This window comes from Neovison vison, chromosome 7 (assembly GCF_020171115.1).
Source record: "Neovison vison isolate M4711 chromosome 7, ASM_NN_V1, whole genome shotgun sequence".
Lineage (NCBI taxonomy): Eukaryota > Metazoa > Chordata > Mammalia > Carnivora > Mustelidae > Neogale > Neogale vison.
In genome coordinates, this window is record NC_058097.1 from 17,552,813 (window position 1) to 17,566,815 (window position 14,003).

General features: G+C 38.4%; 1 protein-coding gene across 3 annotated transcripts in view; it reads right to left on the bottom strand.

Annotated features, from left to right (window-relative positions):
- NFATC3 (nuclear factor of activated T cells 3) overlaps positions 1 to 14,003 on the bottom strand; it is a 132,847-nt gene that overhangs the window by 77,242 nt on the left and 41,602 nt on the right. For all 3 annotated transcript variants that reach the window (XM_044255876.1, XM_044255878.1, XM_044255877.1), the window contains exons 2-3: positions 10,163 to 11,300; positions 8,004 to 8,166 (exon numbers count right to left, since the gene is read on the bottom strand). In XM_044255876.1, coding sequence (XP_044111811.1) covers positions 8,004 to 8,166; positions 10,163 to 11,300 — 1,301 coding nt within the window. The remainder of the gene's footprint in view (positions 1 to 8,003; positions 8,167 to 10,162; positions 11,301 to 14,003) is intronic.

Consider the following 14,003-nt stretch of genomic DNA (forward strand, 5'->3'; position numbering starts at 1 on the left):
CGGGCTCTCTGCTCGGCGGGGAGCCTGCTTCCTCCTCCTTCTCTCTCTGCCTGCCTCTCTGCCTACTTGTGATCTCTCTCTGTCAAATAAATAAATAAAATCTTTAAAAAAAAAAAAAGAAAGAAATATAAAGTAAACATGAAAAAATTAATTACATTTCTGTATTCTAGAAAGAGAAAAACACTCAACACTGGAAATAACAAAAGATGTACAAGATTTCTACTTTGAAAGCTACAAAACACTGTAAGGAGGAATTAAATAATACCTAAATAAATGGAAGGATAGACCATATTCATGGACTAGAGGCATCAATATTATCAAGAGGGTAATCATAAATAAATAAATAAATAAATAAATGCACTATCCATGAAAAAAGAAGATTAGCAGATTGGACTTGACTAAAATTAAAAACTTTCATTCATCAAAACACACAACTAAGAAAGTGAAAATGCAACCAAAACATGAGAAAAAATTTTATTTGTAACACATATCTGACAAAAATACTTCTATTCAAAATATTAATTCCTATAAATCAATAAGAAAAAGAGCCAATTTAAAAACTGGTCAAGAGGGGCGCCTGGGTGGCTCAGTGGGTTAAAGCCTTTGCCTTTGACTCAGGTCATGATCCCAGGGTCCTGGGATCGAGCCCCGCATCGGGCTCTCTGCTCCGCAGGAAGCCTGCTTCCTCCTCTCTCTCTGCCTGCCTCTCTGCCTCCTTGTGATCTCTGTCTGTCAAATGGATAAATAAAATCTTCAAAAAGAAAAAAAAAAAAACTGGTCAAGAGATGTGAACAGGCACCTGACAAAAGAGGACAGCCAAGTAACTGACAAATACATGAAAAGATGTTCAACATCATTGGTCATTAGGAACCACAAATTAAAACCACTATGATTCCCCTAGAGCTCTACTGGAATGGTTAAAAATTACCAGCAAACAAGAACTGGTATGGGTGAGGATGTACAGTAACTGAAACCTTCATATATGGCTAGTTAGGAGTAGAAATTGGTACAGGTACTTTGAAACACCAGCAATTCCACTCTTGGACATATACCAAAAAAAGTGAAGGCTTTGTCTATTAGAAGATAGGCGTAGTGGGCCACCTGGGTACCTGAATCAGTTAAAGCATCCAACTTCAGCTCAGGACGTGATCTCTAGGTCCTGGGATCGAGCCCTACATTGGGCTCCCTGTTCACTGGGGAAGTATGCTTTTCCCTCTCCCTCCCCCTGCTTGTGCTTTCTCTCTCTCTCTTGCTCACTCTCTCTGTCAAATAAATAAATAAAATCTTAAAAAAAAAAAAAAAAAGGTATAGTATACCTGAAACTAATGTAATACTGCATGTTAACTACACTGGAATTAAAATTAAAAAGATATGCAAAAAAAAGGAAGAGAAAAAAGAACATAGCAGCTTTATTCATAATACTCCAAAACTGAACACAAACCAAATGTCTATGAATAGGATGACAGATAAAGAAATCACAGCAGGGTGCATGGGTGGCTCAGTGGGTTGGGCTGCTGCCTTCAGCTCAGGTCATGATCTCAGGGTCCTGGGACCGAGTCCCGCGTCGGGCTCTCTGCTCAGCAGGGGCCTGCTTGCCTTCCCCTCTCTCTGCCTGCCTCTCTGCCTACTGTGATCTCTCTCTGTCAAATAAATAAATAAAATCTTTAAAAAAAAAAAAAAGAAAGAAATCACAGCAAATTCACGCAATGGAATACTACACAGCAAAGAAAAAGAACACCCTCCCCCACACCCAATGGATGATTCTCACAGTCATAATGTTGAATAAAAGAAGCCAGACTCACAAAAACAGACACACAGATCAATGGAACAGAACAGAGAGCCCAGAAATAGACCCTCAACTATATGGTCAACTAATCTTTGACAAAGCAGGAAAGAACGGCCAACGGAAAAAAGGCAGTCTCTTCAACAAATAGTGTCGGGGAAATTGGACAGCCACATGCAGAAAAATGAAACTGGACCATTTCCTTACACCACACATGAAAATAGACTCAAAATGGATAAAGGACCTCAATGTGAGAAAGGAATCCATCAAAATCCTTGAGGAGAACACAGGCAGCAATCTCTTCGACCTCAGCTGCAGCAACTTCTTCCTAGGAACATCACCAAAGGCAAGGGAAGCAAGGGCAAAAATAAACTACTGGGTCTTCATCAAGATCAAAACCTTTTGCACAGCAAAGGAAACAGTTAATAAAACCAAAAGAAAACTGAGAGAATGGGAGAAGATATTTGCAAATGACATATCAGATAAAGGGCTAGTATCCAAAATCTATAAAGAACGTATCAAACTCAACACCCAAAGAACAAATAATCCAATCAAGAAATGGGCAGAGGACATGAACAGACATTTCTGCAAAGAAGACATCCAGGTGGTCAACAGACATATGAAAAAGTGCTCCACATCACTTGGCATCAGGGAAATAAAAATCAAAACCACAATGAGATACCACCTCACACCAGTCAGAATGGATAAAATTAACAAGTCAGGGAATGACAGATGCTGGTGAGGATGCAGAGTAAGGGAAATCCTCCTACACTGTTGGTGAGAAGGCAAGCTGGTACAGCCACTCTGGGAAACAGTATGGAGGTTCCTCAAAAAGTCGAAAATAGAGCTACACTACGACCCAGCAATCGCACTACTGGGTATTTACCCTAAAGATACAAAGGTAGTGATCCAAAGGGACACGTGCACCCAAATGTTTATAGAAGCAATGTCCACAACAGCCAAACAATGGAAAGAACTTAGATGTCCATCAACAGATGAACAGATAAAGAAGATGTGATGTACACACACACACACACACTGGAATACTATGCAGCCATCAAAAGAAATGAAATCTTGCCATTTGTGGCAATGTGGCTGGAACTAGAAGGTATTATGCTTAGCGAAATAAATCAGTCAGAGAAAGACAATTATCATATGATCTCTTTGATATGAGGAAATTGAGAGGCAACATGGGGGTTGGGGGGTTGGAAAAGAATAAATGAAACAAGATGGGATCGGGAGGGAGACAAACCATAAGAGACTCTTTTTTTTTTTTTTTAAAGATTTTATTTATTTATTTGAGGGAGAGACAGTGAGAGAGAGCATGAGCAAGGAGAAGCAGACTCCCCATGGAGCTGGGAGCCCGATGCGGGACTCGATCCTGGGACTCCAGGATCATGACCTGAGCCGAAAGCAGTCATCCAACCAACTGAGCCACCCAGGCACCCACCATAAGAGACTCTTAATCTCACAAAACAAACTTAGGGTTGCTGGGGAGGGGTGGTTGGGTTATGGACATTGGGGAGGGTATGTGCTATGGTTAGTGCTGTGAAGTATATAAACCTGGCAATTCAGACCTGTACCCCTGGGGCCAATAATACATTATATGTTAATTAAAAAATAAAAAAAAAAGCCAGACTGAAAATAGGACATATTGTATGATACAATTTATATGAAATTCAAGAATTAAAAGACAAATCTATAATGATAAGACGTCAGAAGCAAGATTACCTTTGGCTGGGGGATACAAATTAGGAATGACAAAAGGGAATCTTCTGGGTGCTTAAAATATTCCATAAACTGGGGCTCGTGGGTGGGCAGTCAGTCGGGCATCCTACTCTTGGTTTTGGTTTTGGTTTTGGCTCAGGTTGTAATCTCAGGGTGGTGGGACTAAGCCCCAAGTTAGGCTCCACACTCAGCATAAGTCTGCTTAAGACTCTCTTTATGTCGCCCTCTGCCCCTCCCCCCTCAAATAAACAGATAAATAAATCTTTTAAAATATAACATATTCTATATCTTAACATTTGTGGTATTTTATGGGTGTGTGCATGTGTTAAAAATTCACTGAGCTGGGGGCGCCTGGGTGGCTCAGTGGGTTAAGCCGCTGCCTTCGGCTCAGGTCATGATCTCAGGGTCCTGGGATCGAGTACCGCATCGGGCTCTCTGCTTGGCAGGGAGCCTGCTTCCTCCTCTCTCTCTCTCTGCCTGCCTTTCTGCCTACTTGTGATCTCTCTCTGTCAAATGAATAAATAAAATCTTTAAAAAAAAAAATTCACTGAGCTGTATATGTTAAGACTTATACTTTAGTAACAATCTTACACAGCAATAAAATGTCCAAAAAAAAAAAAAAGCCAATACACAGCAAAATCAGGGCCCTTTGGTGGGGAGGGTCCTTGAGAACGAAGCACACAACTCTTATGTGTGATGAGTCAGACCAATAAGGAATGACAAATGATGCCTTCCTTTCCTGAGTATTACAAAATTCTCAGAACAGCAGAGATATCTACAAAATGTCTTTTTAGTTGCCAGAAAAGGGCCTCCTCTGTTAGAAGGAAAAATGAGGTCTCAGAAGTAGGCATAAACAAATTAAGTGTCCATACAAAGCACACAACCCTGCAAGTGTGGTACAGTATACAGAATCAGGCATCAGTTTTATTTCCAATTTGCAATGACCGGCTCTGATCATGCAATACTTGTTTTCCTCTGATTATTAGAAAAAGAAAGAACTTCTGGATAAAGACAAAGGAATGTAGTAGTATCACAATCTTCTTTCCCCAATACCTAACAAAATAAACAAAATATATATGTCTGTGGTGATAGCAGGGACAGTCTGAGAAATGCAAAACAGATGATTAAGATTCTGATTTGTGTGGCAGAACTGCTAACTAATCCATACCTTTACCCACCAGGAAGAGTAGTAAGAATAAATAAAATTAATAAGTAAATTAATGGAATAAAAGTCATAAAGTGAGAAAATAAAAAAGAAAATGCTAACTAATGCTAACTAATTTACAGCCTTTTATCCCCCATGTTGTTTGAGAACTTTGGTCTATAGCCTGAGGAGATTAGGGTAAACAGGGACAGAATTAGTTAAAGGTTGGCCTTGTTGAGTTTAGCTCACGAGAGTGAACAGTATCATGTATGTATTATGGCCCACTCCCATTACTCCAGTATATATCATATTTTTAGGAGCTGTGCTTTTTCCCCTAGTACAGCTGAGACCTGGAAGATCGTAAGCACTCCTGACCTTTTCTGTCTCTGCCAAAGGGCCTGGAGCAGAAGGTAGTATTTTTCATTCTTAAGGAAAAATTTTTTCTTGACTTTTTGCAGAGATGGTTACTTACAATTATGATTTACTTTGCTGCAAATTAGTTAAAAATAGAGAGAAAGAGAGAGTGAGATTTAAGCCAGAAACAGGAGTTGATCCCACCACCATGAGATCATGACTTGAGCTGAAATCAAGAGTTGGAAACTTAGCCCACTGAGCCACCCAGGTGCCCCAGAGAGAGAACCAGTTTTTAATTAAAGGAATACTGTGGAAACAAATCACTTGGACTTTAAAAAAATTTTTGTTCATTTAAGCTCTTGTGAATATTTCTTTTGGGGCACCTGGGTGGCTCAGTGGGTTAAGCCTCTGCCTTTGGCTCAGGTCATGATCCCAGGGTCCTGGGATTGAGCCCTACATCAGGCTCTCTGCTCAGCAGGGAGCCTGCTTCCCCACCCCCTTTCTCTCTGCCTGCCTCTCTACTTGGGATCTCTCTGTCAAATAAATAAATAAAACCTTTAAAAAAAAATAATTTCTTTCTTGGTAAGAAAAATCAAAGATACAGGAAATGAGGCAAAGAATCATCTCCCTTAATCTAAGTGACATAAGCTCTTAGATTAAGAGCGAAATATGACTCTAACAAATGGCAGAATTCCTAAGACAACTGACATAAAGCACTGAATAAATTTAAGATATGCAACATAATGACTTGACTTACATAAATTACAAATTGATTACAACAATAGATTTAGCTACATTCATCACCTGATATAGTTACCAAAACTGAAAGAGAGAGAACCAAAAGGTTCTTTTCCTTGTGATAAAAGCTTTAGGATATACTCAACAGCAACTTTCAAATATATCATATAGCAGTGTTAACTATAGTCATGTTGTATGCTATATCCTCAGTACTCATTTATACTATAACTGAAAGTCTGTACCTCCTGACCACCTTCAACCAGTTCTGTCACTGATAACCACAAATCTGATTTCTTTATTTTTGAAAAGATTTACTTATTGGGCGCCTGGGTAGCTCAGTGGGTTAAAGCCGCTGCCTTCAGCTTAGGTTATGATCTCAGGGTCCTGGGATCGAGGCCCATGTCGGGCTATCTTCTCAGCAGGGAACCTGCTTCCACCTCTCTCTCTGCCTACTTGTGACTTTTCTCTCTGTCAAATAAATAAATAAATAAAATCTTTTAAAAAATAATAAAAATAAAAAGATTTACTTGTTTATTTGAGAGACAAAGAAAGACAGCATGCACATGGGAGGAGAGGGAGAAGGAAAGAATCCCAAGCAGACTCCCTGCCAAGCATGCAGCCCAGCACAGGGCTTGATATCATGACCCCAAGATTGTGAGTCAAGTCGAAACCAAGAGTCAGATGCTCAACCAACTGAGGCACCCAGGCTCCCCCTGATTTCTTTCTATAACTGACACTTCCTGCTACAAGTTATTTTAACACTCCCCCCCACCAAAATGTAAAGTTTGTCAAGAACTATGAAATACTGTTTATTTACAGGAAACGACAGTTCATGAACTGTATTTGTTCTAGCTCATCTCAGATATAATTAATTTCTCCACAATACACAATGCCATTAAGACAAGTTCTGACAAAGAAAATGGGTGACTCAATGTTATTATACACAGCCATTCTGCTATTTGAGTATTTAAGGCAACAAACATTCTCAAATATGAAAGAATCCAAGAAACATAGAATCCAAAGCCCTCCTTAAACAAAAACACCTAACAGTAAAATAAGTAAAAATTAGTAGTAATTATTGTATCCAACTAAATATAGGACTAAAGCTAAACAATGGGGAATGACAGGGTATAAGGGTGGGAAGATGGCTCTGCATCAGCAGGGAAAAATAATATAAGCAACAAAATTCAGGAGGTAGTGGGTAGAGGAGAAGTTTAAGACAGACAATCATCTAATCTTTCAAGCAGGGAGTCAATTCAAACCATTAAACAATGATTTAGTTTCTCAATAATATTATCTTTGACCTTAGATCTTTTTAGGACCTCTGACCATGAAGAACAATATCTAAGATTCAGTAGTTCTCGTGTTACTTCTGTTTCATTTTTAAAATGTCTCGAATATTCAAATAAAATTAAAGGTAATAGTCAACTATTATGACTCAAAATTTACATATTAGATATATTTCACACACTCAAATATTATATAATTTTTATGATTTCATGTTAGTTTTATTTTCTAATAAATTCAGATAAAAATTAGTTAAATATTTTAGTCACAAAGATGTTCAGTATAATCTTGTCCTTAAAATATTCACTCTATTTTCTAGCCATCCATTCAGTCTTTCACTAACTATACAGAAAAATTATCTACAATGTTAATCAAATATTAACAACTACTTATTTCTGGGTTTTTTAAAAAAAGATTTTATTTACTTGATAGAAAGAGAGCACAAGCAGGGGGGAGCAGCAGGCAGATAGAGAAGCAGGGAACTTCTCTCCGCCAGTGTGAGGCTTGATCCCAGGATCCCAGGATCATGACCTGAACCAAAGACAGACACTTAACCAAGTGAGCCACCCAGTGCCCCATTCTGAGGGGCTTAGATTTGGGGTAATTTATTGCTTTATTCTACTTTTCTGGTATTACTTGGATTTTAAATGGGCATGTATTACACTTAAAAGCTTAATACAGCTGTGATTTTGGTTTTTTTTTATGAGAAAAACAACTGTTTGACCGCTACAATCTTTCCCCAGAGTTCCCCAGCTAGAGTAAGTTTGCGATAAAAAAACTGTCTTTCAGTACAGAAAACAAAACAAAACACCTCAATGCAGAAGTGCTGCCATTATCCACAAGAACACAAAACCTCAATGGAGGTTTTCAAGCTTTGAGTTTTTTGTCTCTGGGCTCAGCAGTACCTAAATGAGTAGACTTTATCATCAACAGATGTAAGATATCTCCAAAAGAAGCCCCAACTCATACCTTTACAACAGGATGTCCCCCAGTAGATGCTTTTACTGCTCCTCGACTACCTTCAGTTTCATAATGGGCTCGATGGTGAGTTTTAGGTTGCACTTCTATTTTCAGTTCACACTGTCCAAAATGAGTTGGTAAAGGCCAGTCTAGTGGAGGTAATGAAGATGTGCTATAAACAAAAAACACACAAAAAATGCATTTCACCACACTATTCTTGCCACGTAATTATTCAAATCACTTCTTTGCTAGCAACCAACAATTTATTTCTTTCTATGATCTCTGAAGCAGAGTAATGCAAAAGAAAACTTCACTTAATAAGTTATAACATTAGATATGATGGATACTTAAGAAATAATTCTTGAACTGAAGAATAAAGTCAATTTCATTTACTTTTTGGCTTCCTGCATTCTTTTTAAAAGAATGCCCATTATGAAATTCTAACATTCTATAAAACTATAACTGATTTTCAACTATGTGTACATAATTACAAAAACAAAATAATGTATGATGTCAATCTGTGTGTATATATATCAGTGTCTCTCTAAGGATCCAAAGATCCTTGGATCTCAGTACACAGGCCTCCCTCCCTGATGTGTACCTACAGAAGTTAGTCTATTCTATATGGTGTTTCCCCACTTTTTCCGTATTGCTCTTTTCCCTGTCTCACTGAAATACTGCTTACAGTCAGCAGTATACTGCAATGTGAGGTACAAATTTAAGTTCACTACACACCTGGCTGAAAAAATATAAGGCCTATCACTGCAGCACTCTAAACTTCAATTTTAGAGAAAATGTCAGTTGATCAATAAGATAATTTAAACAGTTTAAAGGGATACAGATTCATTCAGACATATTAACACTGAAAATGTGGGATTTAAAAAAGAAATAACTTATATGTCTATTGGTCAAATATTAAAGGACCCAAAACTACAATGATTTATATTAAAAATATCTTTTTAATGACTGGTGCATTTGGACTGTTAAGGTCTCTTCTACCTCTGAAATGCTGTCATTCCCAACATTCATTTCTTTGAATGTTCCCAGCACAGCTTTACTAACTACTGTGAAACACAAAGGTATGAACTTTTATTAGACTGAAATTGAGTTTCAATTTCAACTTTCGGCTAGTTTCCACACTGTTTCACAGACTTAGCCAAACCCCTACAAAGATTAAGATAATTTTCAAAAGCAGCTTGTGTAATAGGCTCAAAGATGTCTTCAATACCGTAATTCCACATTTTATTTTTCTAAAGATTTGGATCCAGAAATAAACATTCATCCCAATGAAAAAGCATTAAAAAAAAAAGTAAACAAACCTAACTCCACTATGTGCATGATAAAAGTTATTTTCTAATCAATTATAGACTAGATTGATTCTATAAAATAAAATAGGATTATGGTAACTGATCAGTTATTTGGAAAATAAAGCTGTTACACTATTCTCTACTCCAGGCCTTAGGTAGACTTAAGATTCAAAAATACATATATGTAAATACAATTACTATATATTATGTTATTTACACATATTGTAAAATTAATATGTAAAAAAAATATTTAGAAATGTGTAAGTTAGATTTTTGTTTATTTTTAATTATTTTAGCCTGGGTACGGTTTTCAAATATAACACAAAATCCAAAAGCCATATGGCAGATGACAAATGAATACATGAAATATTAAAATTCCTCTACACTAATAAAAAATTCACTTATAAAATTAAAAGACAAAAAATTCTGAAAAAAGCTTGCCATTATACAAATTTCACTGGTACATTAAGCTCTTAAAAATATAAAAAGCCTATTCGCAATTAGTTTTATTAGTAATTTAACTCATACTATAATCAACCTTTCACAAGAAGCTTTTTTAGATAAGAACATTCTTTCTGGGGATTCTTAAATGTAATCTACTATTATTTACAATTCATTATCTACACGCTTTTAAAACGCTAAGTCTAGCCTATCTAAAGGCCCTTTGAAAAATCAATGGAAAATACATGCAGACTTCAATTAATTTGTCCAAAATACACTGAAAACAAAACAAAACAAAACAAAAACAAACCGGGGGTGGGGTGGGGAATGGTCAAACCATTCCATACAGATAATGTAATCACATGCCACCAATAACCCATAAGCATGAAAAATGACCAGCAGCCATTTCCATCAACTCACCGAAATATTGGGGTATGGCCAGGCTTTGGTTTGTTCCAGGTAAAGGGTGAAGGAACTGAAAGAAATTGGTCACCAGATGAATCTTTCTTTAAAGGATACTGAGATCCAAGGCCATCATCTATTGAAGTCTCCCTGGATGGTGATAAATTCCCTTGGTCATCTGAACAGAGCTCTAATTTTCCTGGTAGTACAGTAGCTTGATCTTCAGAAGTCTTCCTTGTTTTCAGAGGGATATCAGTCTCTACACAGTACTGAAATGGAAAAAGTGCAGGGCCAAGGCCTGATCCACCCTGGACAGAAGCATTAAGCCAGGTATCTTCTGTTACACTTCCCCTGGGGGAGTGACCAGGAGAAGGAACAGGTGAGTGATGGGGTGAAAGGGACCCAGCATAACAAACCTCAGCACTGGAGTGTCGTCGCTTCCCACAGGGGGAAGTAGGCCTTGATGAGGGCCCTGAAGCTGGCCTGGGGCTCAGCCAATTCTCATCAGTGACACTTGATCTAGGAGAGTGGCAAGGAGATTGCCTGGGTGACAAGGAGTGTCCAAGTCCGTACTGTTGATGCCAGGACTCTTCTCCAGGGCAGCCTCCGGGCGAGCCACCAGGAGAAGTCAGAGGGGATCCGAGAGTAAATCGGGCAGCAGCTTCATTCAACTCCGAATCCACATCATCATAAATGTGTGAAAGAGATTCACAAGAAGATGCATCTGAGAACCAGCTCCTAGAAGATATACTGCTGGCAGGACTAGGACTAAGGGAAGACTCCCGGTAGGATGGCTCAAGAGGAAGATAGAGATGATCTCTAGAAGGCCTTTCCAAATACTCCCTTTCTGGGTCATTTATATGTAGGTCATCTTCATGAGCATCTACTTCTTGATGACAGTTAGGAGAGATGGATGTAATCTGAATGCTTGGGCACTCAAAAGGTTTGGGACCACCTAACGGGCTGTATTTAGATTCAGGAATCTCACAAGTTCCTTCATAGCTTTTGTGACCTTGGAGCTGAAACGATGGTGACAAAACAGAAGAGTGAGACGGTAATCCATGATGTGGTAAGTTTAAAGTAGATGAGTTTAAAGTAGATGGAGGTGGATCTACATTAAAGATGTAAATGGATGCACAATCATCTGGCTCAAGATCTATGGGGGGAAAGAAAAAAAAAGAAAAGAAAAAAGAAAAAGAAATCAACAAAACAAGAAACTAGAAAATTTAGATATAAATTACTAGATGAGAAAGTAAATAATAATTTTGAGAGAAAAAAGTGGACATAAAATGTACATCATTAGCTCTACTAAAGAGTGATGTGTGTGTTTTGTTTATATTCAAATCCCTACTCTGCCAACACCAACGATGTGTGCTTTTAAAAAAAAATTTTTTTAACATAATCTCTACACCCAACATGGGACTTCAACTTACAACCCTGAGATCAAGAGCTGCATGCTCTACTGAATGAGTCAGGCACCCCAATGTGATTTTTTAAAAAATGTATTTGGTTATTTCTGCAGATATTATTTATATCACATATTTATTTATGTAAGTATATGTGTAATTTCCTCCTTATTTCCACATTTTCTAAAATGAAAATCGAAAAACATCTGAAAATAAATGCTTCTATAAAAGAAATAATCATATACGTAATTCTAAAAAACATTCATGAAATTATAAAATGATACAATCCTATCAATTCGGCCTCATCTGGGGTCTGCAAGTTAAAATGGACTAAGGGATAGAACATTTGAATAGTCTTTGGAATGTTTTTAGTTAATAAGTATACACACTAAGTTTATTAACAAGGACTGCAGACTCAACTGCAGGCTTTGGTTTGTTCCAGGTTCCAAGATGTCAAATAAATGGGTAGAATCTTTTTTTTTTTTTAAGATTTTATTTATTTATTTATTTGACAGAGAGAGATCACAAGTAGGCAGAGAGGCAGGCAGAGAGAGAGGAAGGGAAGCAGGCTCCCTGCTGAGCAGAGAGCCCGATGCGGGACTCGATCCCAGGACCCTGAGATCATGACCTGAGCCGAAGGCAGCGGCTTAACACACTGAGCCACCCAGGCGCCCCTAAAGATTTTATTTATTTATTTGAGAGAGAGACAGTGAGAGAGAGCATGAGCGAGGAGAAGATCAGAGAGCAAAGCAGACTCCCCATGGAGCTGGGAGCCTGATGCGGGACTCGATCCCGGAACTCCGGGATCATGACCTGAGCTGAAGGCAGTCGTCCAACCAACTGAGCCACCCAGGCGTCCCGGTAGAATCTTTAAAAAAAAAAAACAAAAACCGTAAAGAGGTGATCAGGGTATCAATTGATACACCCGCGGCAATTTTAGAACAAGCAACCTAATATAACAATTAATATTTAGCAAGAACTCACTACATGTTAATTACCTTGTCTTTCCCTTTTAAAATTTAAGGTGGATATGTTATATCATACTTTTTTAAAATTCTGAAGTATTTCTTAATAAATTATAACACCTTATTTATTTATTTATTTATTGTTTGACAGGCAGAGATCACAAGTAGGTGGAGAGGCAGGCAGAGAGAGAAGAGGAAGCAGGCTCCCTGCCGCGCAGAGAGATTGATGTGGGGCTTGATCCCAGGACCCTGGGATCATGACCTGAGCCAAAGGCAGAGGCTTTAACCCACTGAGCCACCCAGGTGCCCCTGTAACACCTTTTTAAGTACACCACTCACTCCACTCTCTCAGCTCCACTTACTGAATCAAGATAAGTAGGAAGATCAGAGCTCCAAAGAAGAAAACCCATATTTGACAGTGACAAAAGCTTTAAAAAATAAACTTTTGGTAAGCACAGCATAAGGTATTGGTTGTATACCCGAAACTAATGTAACATTGTGTGTCAACCATACTCAAAAATTAACTGAACAACAATAATAAGATGTTTGGGGAAGGGACGCCTGGGTGGCTCAGTTGGTTAAGCCGCTGCCTTCGGCTCAGGTCATGATCCCGGGGTCCTGGGATCCTGTCCCGCATGGGGCTCCTTGCTCCGCAGGGAGCCTGCTTCTCTCGCTGCCCTCTGCCTGCCTCTCTGCATGCTTGTGTGTACTCTCTCTCTCTGGCAAATAAATTAAAAAAAAAAAAAAAAAAAAAGAGGTTTGGGGAAAATGGTGAATCACTTGTAATGGGTATTGGATTTCTTTTTGAAGTGACGGAAAAAAATTTTTTTAAAGATTTTATTTATTTACTTGACAGAGAGAGCGAGAGAGAGGAGAGAGCACAAGCAGGGGTAGCAGCAGAGGCAGAGGGAGAAACAGGCTCTCCACTGAGCAGAGAGCCCAACAAGGTGCTCTGGGATCATGATAAGCCAAAAGCAGACATTTAACCAACTGAATCACTGATGTGCCCTGGAGTAATGAAAATGTTCTAATACTGACTGTGGTGATGGTTACCCTACTCTGTAAATACACTAAAATCAATGAATGGTACACTTTAAATGTGTGAATTGTATGGTATGTGAATTATATCCCAATAAAACAGTTATGAAAATATAAATCAAAAACATGTTATCTATATTTTATCACAATTTAAAAAAATTTTTTAAAAGATTTTATTTATTTATTTGACAGAGAGAAATCACAAGTAGATGGAGAGGCAGGCAGAGAGAGAGAGGGAAGCAGGCTCCCTGCTGAGCAGAGAGCCCGAAGCGGGACTCGATCCCAGGACCCTGAGATCATGACCCGAGCCGAAGGCAGCGGCTCAACCCACTGAGCCACCCAGGCGCCCCTTGATTTCCAATGTTTTTTATATTTTATTGAGGCTTATAAAAAGTTGCTAAGTAATTTTCAAGGCCATGTGTTAAAAGGTCAAGAGTCAATGATCATCGC